Raw genomic sequence first — 23,960 nt, forward strand, 5'->3', positions numbered from 1 at the left:
TAGTGTAACATTACTATTTCTGTCAACTATCTGTGTGTGTGTCCGGGTGTTATTCTGTTTGCTGGTCTAAAAGTAAACAATCACCAAGGCTACGTTTGCTCCCTACTTGAGCTCAGTTCATCCCCGGACAATTTTTAGCTTTACTCAGAGCGGAAGTGTGCTATGTGATGTCATATTACAGTACCACCTTCAGAGATGTGACATTACATAACAAATGCTAACAAAGTATAACAAAGGTCACAAATATAATTGTTACGCGTTATCATTTTGAGTACTCTGATAACTGTCTGCTTTGTAACGTTGCCTTACTACATCCATATAAATAGCGTATCTGTGCTTCCCGCCACTCCTCATCAGTGCAGGATTAACGGAACAGTTCCATCGTATCTGAATGCTACCACAAAATTCTAAGCTAAGTGTGACCGCGCACAGTTGACGTGCACGTGGCCAACCAGTGTTGGTGACTGCCAAGAAGCACGAGTCAATATCTGAGTCATGACAGGACACGTGCTTTATACATTATGTACAGTACCCACTGAAAGAGTCGCTTACTGTTCGCTTACTGTAGCCAAAGCAATGGCAAATTATTTTACCATAGTTGAAAACAATCAAGGACGCGTCACCTCCAATGTCAATATATATAATACTTTGAAATATGACTTTAATGTTGCCCTTTTTGTAATGTTTTTAATGTCATGTGTTCTGATTTTTAATTATGTACTATTGTAGCTCACACATTCTTATTGTGTTGCCACATCATACATCCTTTACATCTAACTGACCAGCTTCAAGTACATTTAGTACTTTACATACTAAATGTTTAATTTGTTTTTAATTAAGTCTTAACTTGAGTACAATTTTGAGGTACTTTTACTTGAATAGATTCAGAAGTTTCTTTTTTTTCTCCCGAGCATCGGGGAAATGTAAATTGTTACAGGAAAGGGGAAAGTGCAGATTAAGAGGCAGAATCTATCTGAGTAGATTAACATAGAAACTGTTAAAAGTAAAAACTTCTACTTAAAACAACCGTTTTAAAGTTTCTCGACAAAACTTCATTTTACAAGACAGGGACTGATCCTAATGAGCTTTCAACTATGCTATTCAAAATCAAAAGCAGAATGAGCTATTCTCCCATTATTTTCTTACGTGTCTGAAAAAACCTGCAGCCTACCACGAGCATGCAGTTTAAGAACACCACAGCTTGGTTTTCCTGTGAGTCATTACAGTTAATCAATGAACTGCTAAATAACTGCTGTCCAGGATCTGACAGCTTCTGGCCCAAGGACGCTTTGACGTGTCGATTGCCGGGCCTGGGGATCGCCAAAGCCCCCGCTAGTGAAAGTCTACTCTATACAGTCTATGGTCTTTTCCCCCCCTCTTCACACAGAAGATACACACTTGATTTTCAGTGACTGATAATCAGTAAACTCACTATCCATAGGACGTACCTTGATTGGATTTCCCTGATAATAGATGTTGAAATGAGCTTCAATTGGAATGGAAATCGTGATGTAAAAGGGTTTACGATATGCATGCTCTCTAAATAAATGTGTGTCTCTTTGCAGATGCAAGGGGCTGGCCCATGGGTGTAAGCCGACTGGATGTCTTTTACAGGAGACTGCTCCTCTCCAAACTCTTCATTGGGGGATGGGGGAAGCCTGAAGACCTCAAGAGGTAACATCAAGGCCTTGTTTACCTTGCAATATATTTCAGATGTTTCAGTGACAATGGACTTCATTTCAGTATTTACTTAATTATTCAGCGGGGAACTTTGAAAATAACATATCTCCAGTTATTATTTTTTTTCTGCTTTTGTTGGAGGTGTGTGGGAGTTTTGCCATAAATAAATCGTCTTTCAGATGCTGTCTAGTATTTAAGCTTTGGGTGGGTAATTGAATATTTAGAGGACACACATTTATAGTCAGCCCCTCTCTATGCCTGGTTTATGAGCCACAGTAGCTCCTGTATCTTAAATGTGTGACTAGGCTTAAATATAAGCTGCTTATTATAAGATAGAGAGAATGTTGTCAAAGACTGTGTGTGTCATTTGTGCGTAAATAAAACCCAGTCTACCAGACTATGCTTTTCTTTGAAAAGGCCCTTTTATTCTTTTTGGCTTTCCCCTTTGCAGTTGTGTTTTATAGGTAGTTGTGCATGTCAATGGTCTGCAAAGCTGGTTTCAGACAGAGGGTGAAAAGAGGTGCTGCAGCACAGACGACGCTGAAGTTGGCTTCCGATTCAGAGCTTCCGATTCTGCAGTTAAGGGGAAAGTGAAGGGAAATTTAATTTACAGCGCTGAGCGAACAATCCCCCGTGTTTTAACCTCTTAAATCGCTGCATAGACGATTTATTTGGACTGGATTATCCCAGAGAGTCTAAACATTCTTTATAACACAGTTTGAGATTTTTGAAACCTTAATTCTATTTGTGAAAATTTAAAAAAGGGAGATTTCAGTGCTTTTTTTCGTATCTAGACCACATTGGACCAGGTCCTAATCTCAAACCCTAAAAATCTAAAAATGCTTCGTTTTTGTGACCAATTCGACTCATTAAGGCCATTGTTTCCCTTTATAAGTGCAACTACGGAAGTGGATTGGAGTCTTTCAGAGCCTGTCACAGTTCCAGATCATACCAGTGTAAAGCTATATGTACATTAGTAATCATAGTTTTTCTATGTCAAAAAAAGTATAAACCGCATCAATATCTAAACTTGCTAAACATGCTCATGTCTTTATTATATTTGTGTTGCAAAGGTCATGCCACAGTCTGACAAGCATTACTTGTTTAAGAATTCAAAATGCAACCCCCACTTCAATCCATAAAGCATTCCAAATATATATCATGTGCAGTGCTCATTAGTAGCTGTCATCCCATGCAGTTTAAATATACTGGGACCACAGCAAGGAAGTGTTACACGGGTGAGTACATGTGAAAGGATTTCAGGAGCCTTTTTCTTCATTTACATTATTTTAGTGGTTTGAGTAAGAGTATTTTTTAGAAATTCTAACAATGTATTTTTGAAAATGTATGAAACTAAAAAAAGTCTCCATACCTAACTTTCTATGAATAAATTCAAGATGTTTTTTAAGATAGACTATATACTGTACATGTTCTGAAGCCACTGTGGCCTCAGGATGCTTCCGACACAACATTCAATAGCTTTAGCCAAAGAGCTGCTGGGTTAGGTGAGGCTGCAGCAGCTCTGTGCCCTGATGTGAGCTACATAATTGTCTTTTGGAGTATGTGGTGTTCTAAGGCTCTGTGCCTGTTAGCATGTTAGCCTAGCTCCTGCTGGGGGACGGACCCTGCAGTTTGTGATGGACTCTTACCGCTGATGCACTTGCAGAAAGAACATAATGGCGAGGCCTGGTCTCCTGAAAAGCAGGTGCAGCCTACAAACAAGAGCAGGGAGGATAAGACACATGTTGGCACAGTCATGCATTACAATCATAAAGCAGAACAACAAACACAGTTAGCCAAAAGCAAAGCACCATGAGCAGAACACTGAGAACACGCTGTGGTGTCTCATAGCAACGCGGTGCAAATTATTTATGACTGGATCAATTATTAATTGCTGTTAAAGCTTAAACAGTTAGAATGCTTTAGTAAGTTTTGCTTTAACTTTAATAAAATGATCCTGTGAGGATAATAAATTAATTTGAAGCAGACTCAGTGTCATGGTTGGGGAAAAATAGGACCCAAATGCAATAAAAGGACTAAAAGGTCAGGTAACAAAAAGCTAGCTTTGAAATCTTCCTTTTTTGTATTTTCACAAATAGAATTAAGGTTTCACAAATGTCAAACTGTGTTATAAAGAATGTTTAGAGTCTCTGGGATAATCCAGTCCAGATTTGATGAGTTTAGGTATAGTGGTTTTAGATCAGGACCTGGTCTTATGTGGTCAAGATGCGAAAAAAAGCACTGAAATCTCCCTTTTTTAAATTTTCACAAATAGAATTAAGGTTTCACAAATCTCAAACTGTGTTATAAAGAATGTTTAGACTCTGGGATAATCCAGTCCAAATAAATCGTCTATGCAGCAATTTAAGAGGTAAACACACGGAGGATTGTTCGCTCAGCGCTGTAAATTAAATTTCCCTTAACTTTCCCCTTAACTGCAGAATCGGAAGCTCTGAATCGGAAGCCAAAATCAGCGTCGTGCAGCATGAGAACAATAAAGAGCTTTTTGAACATTAAAGCGTGGAGCCATGTCACAGTAGAGACACTACACACTGATATACACCTGAACATCAGCAGGAGAGGACTCTTTAAAGCAGAGACACCACATACTGATATACACGTGGCCATCAGCAGGAGAGGACTCTTTAAAGCAGAGACACCACACACTGATATACACGTGGACATCAGCAGGAGAGGACTCTTTAAAGCAGAGACACTACATACTGATATACACGTGGACATCAGCAGGAGAGGACTCTTTAAAGCAGAGACACCACATACTGATATACACGTGGCCATCAGCAGGAGAGGACTCTTTAAAGCAGAGACACCACACACTGATATACACGTGGACATCAGCAGGAGAGGACTCTTTAAAGCAGAGACACTACATACTGATATACACGTGGACATCAGCAGGAGAGGACTCTTTAAAGCAGAGACACCACATACTGATATACACGTGGCCATCAGCAGGAGAGGACTCTTTAAAGCAGAGACACCACATACTGATATACACGTGGACATCAGCAGGAGAGGACTCTTTAAAGTAGAGACACTACATACTGATATGAACCTGTAAATGAACATATTAGATCCCCTTTATCATTTAATATGTTAACAAATCGCCACCAAGATGCACTTTAGAAAAAGTAAGAGTTGTTGACATTGTAAGTTGATATGAGAAACATGCATGGTTTCCACTTTGCATCCATACAATCAGTTTCCTCTGAGTATATATTCTACTGTATTAAACAGATCAGTGCTCCTGGGGAACCAGTAATGAATCAGATGGTTCGTTATTGATGCTGTGCTCTTCTCTCTTCGCTTGTGTTTATAGAATCTTTGAGTTCCGTAAGTACATTGGTGACAGAGAGCGGTGCGGGTCTCTGGTGCCTGAGGACTATGCCGTTCACATAAATAAGGTAGTCCATCTGTTCTCTCTTCAGTGCGCACTAGAATAACTGTTTTTGGATGCTAATAGATAGGTGTGTTTGTTCCTTTGTGTCCAGACAGAGGAGCACACTGACTACCGGATCCATGAAGGGTTCTTCATCTCTCCTCTGGAGCACCTGGTTCCTGGAATCCTGCCTCCAGAGGCTGTCAAAGCCAGGTACAGACATTATGACCTCCTCTACTTCTATGGATGGGCTTCTAATGAACAGATTATGCACAAATCCTGACATTAAATGTAACACATTTTTAGACCATTTAAATATCACATCAGTGACACACTTAAACGTACATTTGCTATACATTGATTATAAGAGCACAACCTCAGTCTGATGCTTCAGAGGTGTTGAGTTGGTGTCTGCTTCTCATAGTGTCTGTAGGGTTGGGCTAGTGTAAACATTTTCAAACCCGCCTTTTAGCCAAATACCAGATCGGACTGGTATACCTAATTCTACCCACCAAGTGTCGCACTAGAGTCAGCATCCGCGCATGTCTTTTTAAAAATGTACTATTTATCTATTCAAGATTATACACAAACGATGATCATACACTCTGCAGACATGCAAAGGAACACAAAATCACTTAAAGTAAATAAAAAAATATATATACAGTATTTGTATCATTTTTTGTAGTGCTAATATATTGCTTTAGTTCTTAGTTGAAATCTTCAAAATGTGGTTTGGAGTCAGCCCTTCTCCTTTTTTGGATAGGAAATTTCCCTAGAAATAAAATGAACTGCACAAAATGCTTCCATACCATCAGCTTTGACGGACATAATAATGTCTCTGTCCTGGAGTTGTGCTTTTTGTCCCGTTTTCTTTTAATAAAATATTGCTAATACCAAAACATTCTACAATACATACAGTGGGGCAAAAAAGTATTTAGTCAGCCACCAATTGTGCAAGTTCTCCCACTTCAAAAGATGAGAGAGGCCTGTCATTTTCTTCCTAAGTACACTTCAACTATGAGAGACAAAATGGGGGGAAAGAATCCAGGAAATCACATTGTAGGATTTTTAATGAATGAATTGGTAAATTCCTCGGTAAAATAAGTATTTGGTCACCTACAAACAAACAAGATTTCTGGCTCTCACAGACCTGTAACTTCTTCTTTAAGAGCCTCCTCTGTCCTCCACTTGTTAACTGTATTAATGGCACCTGTTTGAACTTGTTATCAGTATAAAAGACACCTGTCCACAACCTAAAACAGTCACACTCCAAACTCCACTATGGCCAAGACCAAAGAGCTGTCAAAGGACACCAGAAACAAAATTGTAGACCTGCACCAGGCTGGGAAGACTGAATCTGCAATATAGTACAGCGGTTAAGCCCTCAAATCAAGGGAAATTGTGCACTTTTTGAAAGAAACATGAAACTTCTACCATAGTTAGTTTATATCATGAGGTTTATTTTTAGATGTGGAGGGAAGTCAGATTTGACCTCTGAGGCCCGGGAGAGGTCAAATCGGGGATGGCCACCAATAATATTCAAAACTGACTCACTTTGGAACCGAACACTGTAGAAAAACACTTAAGGTGTCATTTCCCACAAATGTTAGGGTGCCCATTCTGTTGGTGATACATTTGAGACCAATATAATTCAAGAAAATGCATTTATGTTAAAGTCAAGGTAAAAATATATCAAAATATTTATTTTTTATGTACCCAAGAACATTCTTCAATTGATTTCTTTGTAGTCTCAGTATTATTTAGTTATAAGTTATTATTTCATGGGGTGTGTGGATATTTGTATGCATTCTCAGCACAGATTTATCAGCAGTTGACCCCCCTAGACCATTTCCACAGACTACCTGCAATACCACCGCTGACCACTGGTTGAAAACCCCCTGCTCTAAAGCTTCATTAGCCTACTTATTCGAGGGGTTGTTGCTAGACAACATGGTGAGAAGTATTCAGAAATGCCACTTCTGACACTTCGGACATTTCTAACAGGTAAAAAGATTGACTATGAACAAACAATATTATTAAAAACAATATTAATATTAATATATGCCTTTGAATGCGAATGTATTGAATTTGACTGTAGCCAGGAAGGAGTTTTCCTTGCTAGCTAGCAAGGAAAACTCCTAGCTAGCTAGCTAGCTAGCTAGCGTGATCAAAATAATTATCCTAGCTTAAGTAGAAGACAGTCTGGAACATTTCTGTTTGAGCTGAGTAGTTTAATGATTGAACAGAGTATTTTCTAGAGATGTCAACTTGGTTATTATGTCAAATTTGGGTAACATTTTACCTGTCATAACAGTAACAAAACACAGTCACGGACATGTCACAAACATGTCATAAACATTATGTCAATGTCATATATATATGACACATATATGTCATATCATTGTCATTAAGTGTCATTTGGTTTAACCTAACCCTACAAAAACCGAATGACACAATGACAACAGTGTTTAATACAATGTTAAATAAATGGAATTTTAACCCTCACCATGTCAAAGCGTCACAGCTTGATGGTCCCTACCCAGCCCTCGTTATCCAAGCAATCCAAGCCACCCCCCAGCACTAACTGGGACATTTGTGTCCTCTGTCAAGTCAAAACAGATGAACCTTTACAGTGTCCTCTCAGAAACAAATATAAACAGTCTGTTGGTAGTGGCTATGTATCCCTCACAGAAGACCTTCTCCGGTTCCATACCCTTCAGCATATGCCAATGGACCTCAACCTGGAGCGATTAGATGATGGAGATGGCATAGAATCCACTTTGAAGAGACACAAGGCAGAGTGGCACAAGAGATGTCGGCTAAAATTCAACAAAAAAGCATATGATGAGCTAAGTCGGGGGAAATTAACTACAGCACAACAACAAAGTACCTCATCTGTACACACGCGATCTGCCCACAGCCATTCACAGTCCACAGAACCTACTTGCTTCTTTTGCAATGAGCCTGCTGCAGGTTCCTCAGGTTTGCATAATGCATCAACCTACAACATTGACAGAAATGTGAGGAAGTGTGCCCTTGAGCTTGAGGACACTGCTCTGTTGGCCAAGCTCGCAGAGGGTGACATGATTGCCATTGAGGCCAAGTACCATCATCGCTGTCTGTCTTCATTGTACAACAAAGCCAGGCAGGCTGCATCTAAACACAATGATGGAGATGATACTTGCCTACATGGCATAGCCTTTGCACAGTTAGTGGCATATCTGGAAGACAAGAACAGTGATGAGAACACTTCCCCTGTCTTGAAATTGACTGACATCGCTCAGTTGTACAAGACCAGGCTGGAACAACTTGGTCTGACTGTAGATAAACGGATTCACACCACCAGACTGAAAGAACGACTGCTTTCTGAGCTTCCACATCTGAGGGCACATTCACAAGGAAGAGACGCACTTCTGAGTTTTGAGAATGACATTGGACGAGCTCTCATGATAGCCTGTCAAACTGACAGTGATGCCATGCACTTAATGCGAGCAGCACAAGTAGTGCGCAAAGAAATCTTTGGTTAGTCTTTCTCTTTTGACGGATCATTCCAAGAAAACTGCCAGTAGAGGGCTGTGCCACCATCTCTCTTGGCTCTCGTCAACATGGTACTTCATGGTACAAACATTAAGCATCAGACCACCACAAAACCTGCCCTAACAATCTCCCAATTGATGGACTTTAACAGTAAGAAGCAGGCACGGAACATGGATTCACCAAGCTCAGCACGTACAAGGCACACCCGAGAAACTCCACTCCCTCTATATCTGTCCCTCAAGATCTATGCAGTTACACGAAGTAGGGGTTAGTTGACACACTGTTCAACCTGGGATTGTGTGTTTCCTATGACAGGCTGCTGCAAGTCACATCAAACATTGCCAATGGTGTCTGCCAGCAATTTAGGATGGAAGATGTTGTGTGCCCACCAAAGTTGCGTAATGGACTGTTCACAACAGGAGCTGTGGACAATATAGACCATAACCCAAGTTCTGCAACAGCCAAAGATTCCTTCCACGGCACTGGAATCTCACTAATGCAGCATCCATCACACACACAAAGCGGAACTGATCGTGGTGTACTAGTGATTAGTCAAGATGGCTCTTCCACCAAGTCAGTGAAACCTCTGCCAACATCATACACAGTCGTGCCACCAGCTTCCCTCCACAAAAAGGAATTTAGTGTGCCACCTGTACAAGGTCCTGTGAGACCCTCCACCCTCCTAGTTTCTACAGCCGCCACAGAGGATGAATATGCATGGCTCAGAAAAGTCAAGACAGCTGTTGAAACGTCAGCCATTGATGGCATGATATCGTGGTCTGCCTACCATGCCTGTGTTCACCATGCCGTCATCCCTCCTGCAGCAATCAATGCATTATTACCTCTCTTTCTTGACAATGCACATTCAGTAGCAATGATTCGGCACTCTATGGAAATCGTAAAAAGAGCAATTCAACATGTGAACCCTGGTCAGATTCCTGTCATTGCTGCTGACCAACCACTGTATGCTCTCGCTAAACAAGTACAGTGGACCTGGCCAGACACTTATGGAGAAGATCACTTTGTGATCATGTTTGGTGGTCTACACATCGAAATGGCTATGTTGAAGTTGCTGGGAGACTGGCTAGAAGACAGTGGCTGGACCAATGCTCTGGTCCAGGCTGATATTGCAAGTTCTGGAACAGCAAATTCCTTCATACATGCCAAACATGTCACCAAGACCCGCCATGCACACCAGGTCACAGCTGCAAGCCTCTATACACTACTGCAACGAGCATACAATGAAAATTGCATATCTGATGATACAGATGCCATGCCACCTGACAGTCTATCTTTTGAGGAGTGGTGCATACAACAAGCAAAGGCTAGTGTTCACTTTGACTACTGGCATAAGACCCTGTCATTGCAGCTTCTCGTTTTGCGGTACATGAGGTCCATTCGTGAAGGCAAATTCCAGCTGTACGTGGAATCCCTAACACAGATCATGCACTGGATGTTCGCCCTGGATCACACACACTACAGCAGATGGCTTCCCGTACACATCCGTGATATGATGACTCTTGCGGACAGACACCCAGATGTCCTGGCAGAATTCAAGTCTGGACATTTCGTGGTGCACAAAACCAGCAACCAGTTCTCTGCCATGGCACTTGACCAGTGCCATGAACAGAACAATGCCATGGTCAAAGGTTCTGGTGGGGCTATCGGACTGACTGGCAATCCAGAAGCACTCAGACGCTGGATGGTAGCAGGACCAGAAATCGCCAGGATCACTAAAGAGTTTGAAGAACAGGCAACACACCAACAGCATGGACCCAGTGACTCTAGACACCATGACCAGCAACCTGGAGTGCAAGCCACATTCCTGAAGGAGGTTAAGGCACTTGTCACGGTGCTGGAAGAGATGGGGAATCCATTTCTAGAACACAGCCAAGATCTTTTAGTCATTGACACAAGAGACATCGTTGATACCCAAGTTGCTGATACTGTAAGAAGGATTTATACCATTGGTGAGGAGCAGTACACCGAGTTTGTGACCCAAAGGCTGGAAAGGTGTACAACGCCTATCACACACCCTCTTCCAAAAAAAAAGTTGCCACTATTCAGCAGACCACCTGTGAAGGTCAAATCAAAAGAGAAAGCACAACTCGCTGCACTAAAGAGTGACTGTGGTCTTTTTTCAAGGCTGTACATCTCATGTCAAACACGAGATGGAGACATCAACCACTTCTTTTCCCACGAAAACCAGGCAGCACCTCCAGCTCTGTCAAGTGGAGGAAAACTTCGGTTCGGGGTTAAAGCAGATCTGCTTCGCTGCCTGGAGTCAAATCTGCTTGAAATCAAGAGTGTTCCTAAGACTGATGCAGTAATTATAGATGGTGCAGCTGTGGTTCAAATGCTGAATCCAAAGTTATCAAGAACATTTCAAGAGTATGGAGAAACACTGTTCATACCATACATCTCTGCTCAACTAGAGGTAAGCATCCGTGTTGACCTTGTCTGGGATGTATACCTATCTGCCAGCCTGGAAGCTTCAACAAGACAGAAGAGGGGAAATGGCAAGAGGAAAAGGGTGGCTCCCCTTACTGTGATGCCCAAGAACTGGAAAGACTTCCTTCGATGTGATGAAAACAAAACAGAGTTATTTTCCTTCCTGGCCCGAGAAGCCGTAAGTCTGCCAGTAGCACAGGGCAAGGAACTGTATGCAACAGATGGAACTGGAGTCCTCTGCTCTCCTGCCGATTCATGTGTGACCTGCCTTGCCCCATGTTCACAAGAAGAGGCAGACACCCGGCTACTTCTGCATGTGGCAGACGCTGTGCATAAAGGTTGTAAGAAGGTGACCATACGTACCGTTGATACAGATGTGGTGGTGTTGGCAGTGGCTTGTTTTAGCAAAATAGCTCCCGATGAACTGTGGGTTTCCTTTGGTGTTGGGTCGAGTTTCCGGTTTATCGCTATTCATGAAATGGTTGCCACAATGACTCCTATCCAATGCCTGACTCTCCCTGTCTTTCACGCTTTCACTGGATGTGACACCGTGTCTGCATTTGCTGGCCGTGGAAAGAAGATTGCCTGGGAGAGATGGAAGTCTTTCCCAGAGGTCAGTGATGCTTTCCAGGAACTCCTGTGCATGCCAAGTGAGGTCAGTGAAGATTCCATGTTACTGCTGGAAAGATTCGTGGTGCTCATGTATGACCGAACGAGTGAGTGCATGGAAGTGAATGATGCCAGGAAACAGCTTTTCTCCCAGAAGTCCAGGAGTTTAGAAAACATCCCTCCAACCCAGGCTGCCCTCAAACAGCACATCAAGCGTACTTGCTTTCAGGCTAACGTTTGGAACCAGTCACTGGTCCTGGACCCAGAGATGCCAGAGCCATCTGATTGGGGCTGGACAAAAGAAACCACTGGGTGGCAGCCACTCTGGACAACTCTCCCTGAAGCAGCAAAGTCTTGCCATGAGCTGATCCGCTGTAACTGTCAGAAAGGGTGCACTGGACGGTGCTCATGTGTCAAAGCTGCACTTAAGTGTACAGATCTCTGCTTTTGTTCTGGGGACTGTTAAGATTTTTGATCACTACCAATATGTGATCCTGACATGAAAGGACTGTGGTGTTGTTAACCACTTCTCCGTCCCTTGATGATGATTAAAAAGTTAAATAATAAATCAGTTAAAAAATTACTTATTATTTCAATGACTGTTGTTATTGGCATTGTTATTATTGTTATTGACATCATTATTAACCTTATCATTACTGTTATTATTTTGAAAATAAACTACCTTTTTGCATCGTTCACCACCCTATGTTTGCATTATTTGACCTCCACATTGATCTAAATGCATTTTCTTGAATTCTATTAGTCTCAAAGGTATCACCAACAGAATGGGCACCCTAAAATGTGTGGGAAATGACACCTTAAGTGTTTTTCTACAGTGTTTGGTTCCAAAGTGAGGCATTTTTGAGTATTATTGGCGGCCATCTTGGATTTGACCTCTCCCGGGCCTCAGAGGTCAAATCTGACTTCCCTCCACATCTGAAAATAAACCTCATGGTATAAACTAACTATGGTAGAAGTTTCATGTTTCTTTCAAAAAGTGCACAATTTCATGGTTATCCGCTCTACTAATAGGTAAGCAGCTTGGTGTGAAGAAATCAACTGTGGGAGCAATTATTAGAAAATGGAAGACATACAAGACCACTGATAATCTCCCTCAATCTGGGGCTCCACGCAAGATCTCACCCCGTGGGGTCAAAATGATCACAAGAACGGTGAGCAGAAATCCCAGAACCACACGGGGGTCCTAATCAATGACCTGCAGAGAGCTGGGACCAAAGTAACAAAGGCTACCATCAGTAACACACTACGCCGTCAGGGACTCAAATCCTGCAGTGCCAGACGTGTCCCCCTGCTTAAGCCAGTACATGTCCAGGCCCGTCTGAAGTTTGCTAGAGAGCATTTAGATGACCCAGAAGAGGATTGGGAGAAAGTCATATGGTCAGATGAAACCAAAATAGAACTTTTTGGTAAAAACTCAACTAGACGTGTTTGGAGGAGAAAGAATGCTGAGTTGCATCCAAAGAACACTATACCTACTGTGAAACATGGGGGTGGAAACATCATGCTTTGGGGCTGTTTTTCTGCAAAGGGACCAGGACGACTGATCCGTGTAAAGGAAAGAATGAATGGGGCCATGTATCGTGAGATTTTGAGTGACAACCTCATTCCATCAGCAAGGGCATTGAAGATGAAACATGGCTGGGTCTTTCAGCATGACAATGATCCCAAACACACCGCCCGGGCAAAGAAGGAGTGGCTTCGTAAGAAGCATTTCAAGGTCCTGGAGTGGCCTAGCCAGTCTCTAGATCTCAACCCCATAGAAAATCTTTGGAGGGAGTTGAAAGTCCGTGTTGCCAAGCGACAGCCCCAAAACATCACTGCTCATCTGCATGGAGGAATGGGCCAAAATACCAGCAACAGTGTGTGAAAACCTTGTGAAGACTTACAGAAAACGTTTGACCTCTGTCATTGCCAACAAAGGGTATATAACAAAGTATTGAGATGAACTTTTGTTATTGACCAAATACTTATTTTCCACCATAATTTGCAAATAAATTCTTTAAAAATCAGACAATGTGATTTTCTGGATTTTTTTTTTCTCATTTTGTCTCTCATAGTTGAGGTATACCTAGGATGACAATTACAGGCCTCTCTCATTTAAAAAGAAACCTCATTACCTTTATTATTTAGCAAAAATGTGTTTCCAATTGATGTCTCCATAAAGTGAAGCCCAGGCGAATCCCTTTCTATATAATTCCTAATGTATTTGTTTATATGTTAGTAATTGCCCTTCGCCGCCCATGTCTTTGTGTCCTGTTGCTTGGTCTGTCTGGTGTGATGACCCAAGATGGCGATCTGCACCAATGGTTTTCTTCTGGGCTTACTCTGCCATTTCTCATCTCTTATAACTGCCAAAAAAAACACAACGAAATGTATTGTAAACAAATGTGACATGAACCTCCATGCGCTTCTTTCCACCCTAATGGAAATGTGATCTTCTTAATGTTGTCTACCTCAGCTCGGTGAAGACAGCCTGTCTCACACGGTATTATTCCGACCACAAAATATATAAGCAGAGCCAGTTGAATCCAAAACAGGATTACAACCGGTCCAACACTAATGACGTTATTCAAAAAAAGTCAATTAAAATGAGAGAACTTCAATGGAGGAATTGGCACGCTCCAAGGAGTGCATGGAAATGGGATGATGAATATAATTCATGTCACCATTCCCTGTCCAAGGTGCAGACTGGAGGAAGTGTTAAAGATGACATCAGTCTGGACAGCAACCAAGATCAGTATGGACAACCAATGATTAACATTTGAATAAATAAATAATTATAACAGAACAATGCATCCCTTCCTCACTCGTTCCCATTGGGCAGCAACAATGTTCCCCCCCTTCTTCTGTCTTTAACCCAAATCTATGCAGAGTTTTTTTTACTGTTGTTCTATGCCATATTATTCCGTCTCCAAATGTGTTTTTCCCTGACAATTACCACAATAACAACGTTTCTCGCGGGTAATTGTAATGACAAATAGTTAAGGTTGTTTAAATTACAGCAGTTTTTGTTTACTAGTGCTATTTTTTCTCAATTTTTCTAAACAAATAATGTTGACTATCTGAATATTTTAAATATATTTCAGGTCATTTTATCAGAGTGTTGATCTGTCATTAACCAGGGCAGAACTATTAATGTGGCCTTTAACAAGACAGAGTTATTGAATCATTCTGTCTTTCAGCCACAGAGTGGATTCTGTGTCTTTACAGTGTTTGTGTTGTTTCAGGTTCCAGTTTATAGTCCCTAAGAAGTGGCAGAAGAACAGACCAGTATGTATCCACTTGGCAGGGACGGGAGACCATGTAAGGCTTTACACATTTGACTCTCTCTACCTACACGTAACCTGAACCTTGTGTGTATGAAGTGTACACATCTCCCCAAGCAGGCACTGATAGATTCAGTACGGCCAATAGTAATGCACCTGAGGTCCTTATTTATTTCTCTTGTCAATGTGCTTTTTAGCATGTGTCTTACTGTGGATTTTGAGTTTAATATGGCAATATTAAACAAAGAAAGTTAAAGACTTGCCTGGTCTTAGTATTATTTATTCGCCAGGTTACCATCTTCTTGTTTGCAACACTTCAAAGCCCGGCTGGGATCATTACACAGCTTCTCTGTTCCTTTGACTCTCTAAGTATTAATGTGTGTGTGTGTGTGTGTGTGTGTGTGTGTGTGTGTGTGTGTGTGTGTGTGTGTGTGTGTGTGTGTGTGTGTGTGTGTGTGTGTGTGTGTGTGTGTGTGTGTGTGTGTGTGTGTGTGTGTGTGTGTGTGTGTGTGTGTGTGTGTGTGTGTGTGTGTGTGTGTGTGTGTGTGTGTGTGTGTGTGTGTGTGTGTAGTTCTTCTGGCGTCGGCGGACTCTGATGGCCAGGCCGATGGTTAAAGAGGCAGGAATGGCTTCGCTGCTTCTGGAGAGCCCTTATTATATCCTTATATTTTCTGATCGCATCTGCTTCCCACTTTTTATTTTTCCTTTTAAAACTGTTTTGTGAGACAAATCACTCAGTAACCAAAGCAGCGGTGGTCAAAATATCAGAGTGCTAGGTGGTAATTCTTGTAATGCCTGATCACTACAGCGCTTTGAGCAAAAATGATGTGGAATATATATTATAATAATATATATATAGAAGTAAAGTTAGAAGTGAACTGTTGTTAACATATTTTAATCCTTGACTGATTTTTCACATGGCTACCGTAAACCCAAAGACCAACTGTAAGTACATTTCTATTCACACACATGACCTGAATGATTGATTACCAATTACTTTGGCATTTTTACATTTAAGGCGGAAGTAGATTTCAGTAGCTTTCAGTTTAGGAAAAGAAAAGCATAAATCCAAAAAGTTGGAATCATTTCGCAGAGATAAAAAACCCTGACAAAGCAAGCACAGTTTGAATCTGATATCTACATACACATCATCATGCGTAAGCATGCTGTTATTATATTGGAGTGGCGGTGCTGATTGGTAAACCATGTATTTAGTACAGCAAACATCAGACACATAACAGGTGCAGCATTATAATTACAACATTCAGTTGTTGTGTAGCCTTATTTAAAAAATGAATGGAATTTCCAACATCAGTGTGTTTTTTAAACAGACATTCAATTCTATGATTCGTCTATTTTGGCAGGCAGGACTATTATGCAGTGTTGAGCTGTCTGTACCACAAACATATTGAGGTTCACTACCTTTCCTTTAATGGCAGTTATTTTCAAGGTGTGGAAAATCATGGAGAAAATAAGTGATATTAATGCTACACTCCAGGACATCTCTACAGCTCCTACATTCTGATGGCAGTGGATGATATAGTCAGTGTAGCCCGACTGTAGTATACAGAGATGACCAACCTTTGTCTATACAGAATAGACTCATGTTGCAATCAGGATGACACAATTATTTAAAAAATGATTTAGCCAGTTATTTGGCAAAGCAACAGTTGTATGAAACACAATGAACATGTGGACTGTGATCAGGTTTGGGGGGTAACAGATTACATGGAATGGGATTATGTAATCAGGATTAAAAAAAGTAAACTGTATTCCCCTACTGTCTGAATTTTATTTTTTGCTTTTCATTTAGGCCACTTTCATTTTTCTTTTTCGATTTTGATCCTAAATATCTTGTCTTTTATAAGGTCACATTTTTCTTACATAATACACTTAATTAAAAAAAGAAAAGTCTGTTGGATTTATTTGCATTGCATTTGAGGTCATCCAAAAGTAACAGAAATGAATCAGGTTACATTACTTTTATATTGTGATACTCAAATGACATTACTGATTACTACAAGTAGCTAGTAATTGTAATGGAATACATTTGTAAAGTGTTACCCTCCCAACCCTGATTGTGATACAGGAGTCATTGCAGACATCTATGGTGTTGTCTGAGGCTTTGTTTCTCATGAGTGTTGGAATCTGTCCTCTGCTGACAGCCAAGGCTGCACTCGTGGTGGTTAAATACTGATATATATTTTCAATGGACTTGTAACACTGGGATTATTTCAGTGTTAAGTAAACAGGGACATTATTTGTGAGTACTTTAGGCGGTCCTGTCTAAAGAATGTGTCAGACCTGCTTGTGATGGGAGGGGCTTTGATCCTGGAGTCAACAGTGCTTCTCCGTTGGCTGGAGAGAGAAGGGTACTGGCCACTAGGAATGACTGGCATCTCCATGGGAGGATATGTGAGTCATCATAACAGCACACATTCTGTCTTTTGATTTGTTAATGCACATGTGCCACCCTGGACACCCATTATCACCAGCACCTTCTTTATATGTGAAAGTATATGTTTTGCATACAAGTACCAGTGGGTCCATTGTAATACCTCATCTCACCAAAAAAAATCCTATTTTTCATGTCTTGTGTGTCTTTGTGTGTAGATGGCATCCCTGGCGGTGACAAACTGGCCAAAGCCCATTCCTCTGATTCCCTGTTTGTCCTGGTCCACTGCCTCAAGTGTCTTCACCACGGTAACACTCTTTCTATCTCGAATAGACCAAGTCAGTAATTAGAGCAGCATTACAATTGACATCATAACCACACATTATAGTTGGTGTTATTATTATTTTTTTACGTTACATTTAATTAGCTGACCTACAATAAGTGCAATTTACAATAAAGTTACAAACTCAGAACAACAAGAAAAATATATATACATTTCAAAATAAGCCAGACCATTGTGAGAGCTAGTGTCCCCAGCACATAGACTGATTTGGTCTTTAATGCTAATCTTTAGCTAAGTGATTCACATTCACATTTACACCTTGTTAAATAACCAACATCTATGATACATTTTTTCAGACCTGAATACATTTGCTTTGACAGAACATGGTTTATTGTGAAAAAAACACATTTACCACTTTATGGGTGCTTCCTGAAGTTATGGTCACATGACAACAAATGTGCACAGTTTGTTAGATACGGGGGGTGGGTCAATGTACCCACTGGCTGATCTCCCCACCCTCCCTGTGTTTGCAGGGCGTGCTGAGTAAAGCAGTGAACTGGAAGGAGCTGGAGAAGCAGTATGCCATAAACTCAGTGTATGAAGAAGAGATCATAAAGCTTTTGGAGTACTGTGGGGTAGGTTATGCTTGAACTCTTTTGAAGGATCACTTTCTATACAAGGAAGGATTGGAAATGTCTACATTCTGTATGTGATGTCTGGATTTCTCACCAAGGATTCTGCTAGAGAAATAATCCCTAATTCAGAACACATACATGAACACTCATCAGCAATAATAAGTACATTGTATCTTTTGCTCTGTGTGTCCGCTTTGATCAGGTTGATTCCTTTAAGATGGCTTCAGAATTTGCGAAGAATGACGACTCTTTGAGCCTGTCTGGAGATGTCCGAGTGTCTGTGGGTCAGAGCGCCAGAGCTGGAGGGGAGGCCGAGGCTGAACTCGTGGACCAAGTGTTATCATCAGGGACCAGCGGGGGTGGCCTCGGATATCTGCCAAGGTCATTGATTTACATACAGTTTTACTCTTTGCCTTAACATGTTACGTTATATCCACTATCGTTTCCCTCCTCACCTTTCCTTCTTCTTGTTCTGCTTTCATATGTTGCATGCTTCAACCGGCACACACTTTCAAAATATACTTTAAATGCAGCAATATACAATTTCCCCTAGGGCCAGTCAACTGCTTCCCGAATCCCCCCCCCCCCCCCCGGTTTCCAGATTCCTCTGTAAACATGCCCATTTAGTCAATTGCAGATTTCACCATGAGAAGAGCCATTTTTAAGGTTCCGCCCATTGAGTTATATGTTAAAGAAATAAGTTCATATACATATAAATATTTTAAAAGTGTCAAAAGTTATGAAAAGAAAATAGTTTCCCATCATGTCCTGAAAAGGCTGCATATTTATATTTGAATGGTTTCTGTAGCTGAAAGTCTTTTGCTGAACAGAGCTGAAGAACAGTACGATGACTTGAATACAGATTGTTGAAGCCCAAAGGCATTGCACTGCTTTGCTGAAAAACCTGGAGGTGAAACGTAAAAGATGGAGCTTATTATAAAAAAGAAAAGTGGAATGGTTTCTATAGCTGAAAGTATGCTAAAGGAGTGTGATACCCAAAATGGTATGAATACCATGAGCAGTGTTGTGATCATTGGATACAGAGAGCACAAGATGAACATTATTATCTCTACAGCAGAAAATGTCAGAAATTGACTCGGTATCCTCAATAACCCCCAAATCCACTCCAAAACGGTCCAGATCGGCCAAGCCATTTCTTAACTATTTCTTAACTATCCACGTAGTCGCAGAAGTTGCACTGTTTTGTGTCCTTTAACCTTAAACCTTTCTTTTTAAAGCTGATTTTCTTCTCATCTTGTATAGAAGCCCAGGTGCAAACAACCCACTGCAGGGGACAAAGACGGAGTCGACAAAATGCTCTCGACCCTCATTACATCAAGAGTCTATAAGCTTCATGAAGGGAGTGATGGATGAATGCACACACATGGCCAACTTCTCTGGTGAGTTTTAAGGTGCAGTGGGGTTACCTTGGGTTTTTATTGGCTAATGGTTACACAACCCATAAAAACATTGTGACATCACAAAGTGGCCAAAATCTGATCAGCTGATTTTCAGAGAGGTTTTTATATGAATGGATCAGGACAAGAAGAGAGGCGGTCATTGTTCCTGAAACTCTCTGAATCTCTTAACACATAGGAGACAGATATTAATGTATAAAATACTTGAAAAAGTGGATTTTGAATAATAGGTGACCTTTAATACTGAAAGCAATGAATCACAATAATATAACCCTCATTATATACAAGCATGTATGACCTTCTTAAAATTAGATCGATAGAGGGAATACTTTTTAGAAGATCCTAAGTTAATTAAACGTGATTGAACCACATATAAGTTGGTTTTCAAAAGAAAGGTTTCTGTTGAATATTAGACCCAGGGTTTTGCTGCAGGTTTGACTTATGTAGACAGTCGAGCTGTCATCTGTAAAACGTGATGTCCTGTATATTTGTCAGTGTCAACATGCATCTGAATTAGATCTGTCCTTCCCACTGTCCCAGTCCCTGTAGACCCCAGTCTCATTATCGTGGTCCAGGCCAAAGAGGACGCCTACATCCCCCGAACAGGAGTGCTCAGTCTGCAGGAGATCTGGCCCGGGTGTGAAGTCAGATATCTGAATGGAGGACACATCAGTGCATATCTGTTTAAACAGAGTGTCTTTAGGTAAACTCCTACTCAGGAAATGTGTTGTCTCGTATCACGTGGTGTGTTCCTGTGTTTGGTTGTACCTAGGTAAACTCGTGCTCACCAGAAAACAAACAGTTTGACTTGTGACACTCCCCCCTTTCTGAGCCTCCTAGTATGACCTGATGTGTTGACGTTATGTTGTTGGAGTTAATGGTCAGTAATAAGTGATATTGGTGAAGACCTGCCACATTTGTCTCTTTTCTTTCTCTGCCCAGTGGGAACAAGCCATGCTGGGATTAGAGCCTTTTAGTTTAGTTGCCAGTTTACTGAACCCGGAAATGTTGAGTCTTACGAGAGAAATGTATAAGAAGATAATAAGATAAGAAGTACTTTATTGATACCAATTTGGTAAATGTTTGTGTTGCAGCAGCATAAAAATACATTGCATTGTACAATACAATTGAAAAGAATACAAATAAACAAGAAAGTAGAAAATATACCTGTTGAATTACAAATGGAATTACAGGGGTCCCCAGCGCATAGAAACTGCCGGATGCTAACTTGCATATGTTGGGCAATTTGAACAATTATTACCTGTCGATCATTTACAAAGATACCTAATACATCTTGTTAAAGGCCAACATGATGTCTGTACACACACCAGCCAGTAACACAGTATATCATGAGTGGACAGAGTCATGAGTCTCTAACAGAGAAACAGTGTACTCGCGTCAAGTCCATTTATTCTTGAGATCATATGAATATTCTAACCTTATAAATTGAATAGTTGAAGACCTCCTGTTGTAGAGCTTGTGAAAAACAACATGTGCACACAGGATGCTACAGCTGTTATTCAATCACACATTAACCATGTGCTGTCCAGAGTTCATTTTGGCAGCTATTTTTGATTTAGTCTTTAGACGGGAATGGTTATTAGTTTTAGTCACATTTTAGTCCTTTTTATCCTTCATAGTTTTAGTCCAGTTTTAGTCGATGAAGAATCTTTACATTTTAGTCAACTTTTAGTCAAAATGTTTTCTCTCTTTAAACTAATTCAGTCGTATTTATATAAGTTATAAATAAAATATATATAATTATGTTATTATATTGTACCTTAGCCTACTTGAGTAAAATGTTGAGGTCCTTGTACTTAACTGGAGTATTTAAGTATTTTGCTACTTAGTACTTCTACTCCACAACGGTTCAGAGGTAAATGGTGTACTTTTACTCCACTACATGTATTTAATACCTTTAGTTACTTTGCAGATGTGGATGAATGATGTGAAATACAATCAAGTGTTAAATCAGACTTTAGTTCCACCTGGAATAAATTCACAAGCTACCCTGCAGTATACAAAGTCATTCAAACTAGCTGCACCTTTACCAGCTTTGAGAACACTTTCATGATCAATCATTATCAGGGTTCTTATGGTCATTAAAAACCTGGAAAAGTCATGGAAATTCAAAATGCTAATTCCAGGCCCTGGAAAAGTTATGGAAAACAATATTTTTCCCAAAGTTTTGGAAAAGTCATGGAAATGTAACTAAAGTTGCATCAAATATAATTTATATTTTATCTAATCGCCGAAATAGTAATACTATAATGATAATAAATACTGTATCGTAATGAAACGTAAAATGGCATTTATGTGAAGAGGTATTTTGCTGGTGAGAGATTTTAGTTTCTTTAGCCTGTAGGAGCTAGTAAGCCTATTTGATTTGTTTTAGATAGGCACACCATGTTTCATATGCAGACCTTATTTTCCTGTTCCATGTTAAAATAAACCATTTTCAGTGGTACGTTGAGAAAGAGTAATTTTTTTGGTCATGGAAAATTAGGTAAAGGTCATGGAATTGAAAATCATTGGTGAAAAAGTGTATGAACCCTGCATTATAAAACATATCATATATATTATTCTGAAATGGACCAATCTGCACAATGACTACTTTTACTGTCGCTACTTTCACTATATTTTGATGCTAATACTTTTCTACTTTTACTTCAGTAACATTTTGAATGCAGGACTTTTACTGTAACAGAGTATTCCTACACTCTGATCTCGTCAACGAAAACAAAATATACATTTCGTCATAGTTTTTATTATCAAGAATCTATTTTTAGCTCGTCATCGTCTCGTCTTTAGTCATGTAAAAAAAGGTAGTTGACGAACATTTTTCGTCATAGTTTTCGTTGACGAAATTAACACTGTTGCTGTCAAACTTGGGGTGCAATTTTTGTTGAACTGTAAAAAACGAATTCAAATTTAAACCCAGACTGTGTACCGTGCTACATTTTGTGTTGTTGTTCATAGAATTGATTGCATATCTGTTTGTTTTTCAGACAGGCCATATACGATACATTCGACAGATTCTGCCTGAAGTATCCCAACCTGCACTAGACATGGCAGTCCTCCCTGAAACTGCATCAGGATCCCTGGCTGGAAAATGAATGCCTGTCTATAGACCAGCTGTCTAATATATCACATTACCTAATTCTTGTAAGAGATGACAACTGTTGAGTATCAAATGTGTTGTTTTCCAGTCCTGCCAGTCTGTAGTTGTCAAACAACACTCAGGCCTCTAGCTTGATTTGTTAAACTGGTGTTAACAGACTGGTGAAACACCTTTAACAGTGTGACACTCTGGATGGAAACACACCCTGTAACATTCTAATGGAAAAAACAATCAAGTTCAATTCAGCTCACTGTACAGACACTTTTCTAACTGAGAATTGATTAAGGAACACTTTTAGCAGATGTCATTGTTAAGCAAATATAAATGTTATTGGTTATATTTATAATCAATACGATTTTCCTAAATTCAACTCGTTTTTTATACCATTACCAAGGTAACAGAAAATGTAGTAGTGGGCAATCAGTCCGAGTTGAGTCGATTGCTGTGCTTTCTAGAAGATTATGAAAACCAGGGTTTAGCATCATGTGAAAAATGAAATTGGCATAGAAAGATTCATGTGGACTATAAATCTGTATATTTCATCTTATTAATACCTATTCCACCACGAAGAAAAAGGTTTTAAAAACAATATTATCAACTGGCACATTTAAAAAAAAAAATTGGGATGAAAAATCAAAAATTAAAAAATGTACTATAAATGAATTTAGTAATAATTAATAATACTGCATCAAAGGTTTCCAACAACAACAACAACAACAACAAGCAAGAGACAAGACCACGTGGAAATCAAAAAGCATTACACTTTTTTGAAGTTACCCTAAAATTCAATATTTGTGTATATAACTCATCCTCAGCTACAAGGCCAGCACGTGTGTCCACATCCTCAGGGAGGGTCTCTCCACTGTAGCACGCTGAGAGAGGAGAGAGGACGGGGCAGTAAGGAGGTCTTCAGCAGGATTGGCCATTTTGGGTTAAGTCAATATTGTTGTATTTTCCTGTTTAGCCTCTTGATGGTGCTGTTCCTATGAATAAATACAGATAGTGATGAAAAACTGTGTTTAGGGTTAGCTTGTGTTTTGTAAAAGTAACATGACTTTGTGTGGGGTATGTACACATAACCCGTACATTCTATGAGTTAAAAGTGTGTCTCGATGACGTAAGGCAGGGGTGTCCATACTGTTTC

At 40.2% G+C, this 23,960-nt stretch overlaps 1 protein-coding gene across 1 annotated transcript; it reads left to right on the forward strand.

Moving 5' to 3' along the window:
• Window positions 1-1,569: 1,569 nt before the first annotated feature.
• Window positions 1,570-23,834, forward strand: abhd18 (abhydrolase domain containing 18). The gene is given in 13 exon segments (XM_079671861.1): window positions 1,570-1,674; window positions 5,021-5,105; window positions 5,193-5,293; window positions 14,926-15,001; window positions 15,536-15,619; window positions 15,863-15,909; window positions 17,241-17,379; window positions 17,578-17,667; window positions 18,176-18,277; window positions 18,480-18,658; window positions 19,541-19,677; window positions 20,236-20,398; window positions 22,704-23,834. Coding segments are annotated over 13 exon segments (1,353 nt in total). The 5' UTR covers window positions 1,570-1,582; the 3' UTR covers window positions 22,762-23,834.
• Window positions 23,835-23,960: the final 126 nt, after the last annotated feature.

The sequence above is a fragment of the Notothenia rossii genome (genome assembly GCF_949606895.1).
Source record: "Notothenia rossii genome assembly, chromosome: 3".
NCBI lineage: Eukaryota > Metazoa > Chordata > Actinopteri > Perciformes > Nototheniidae > Notothenia > Notothenia rossii.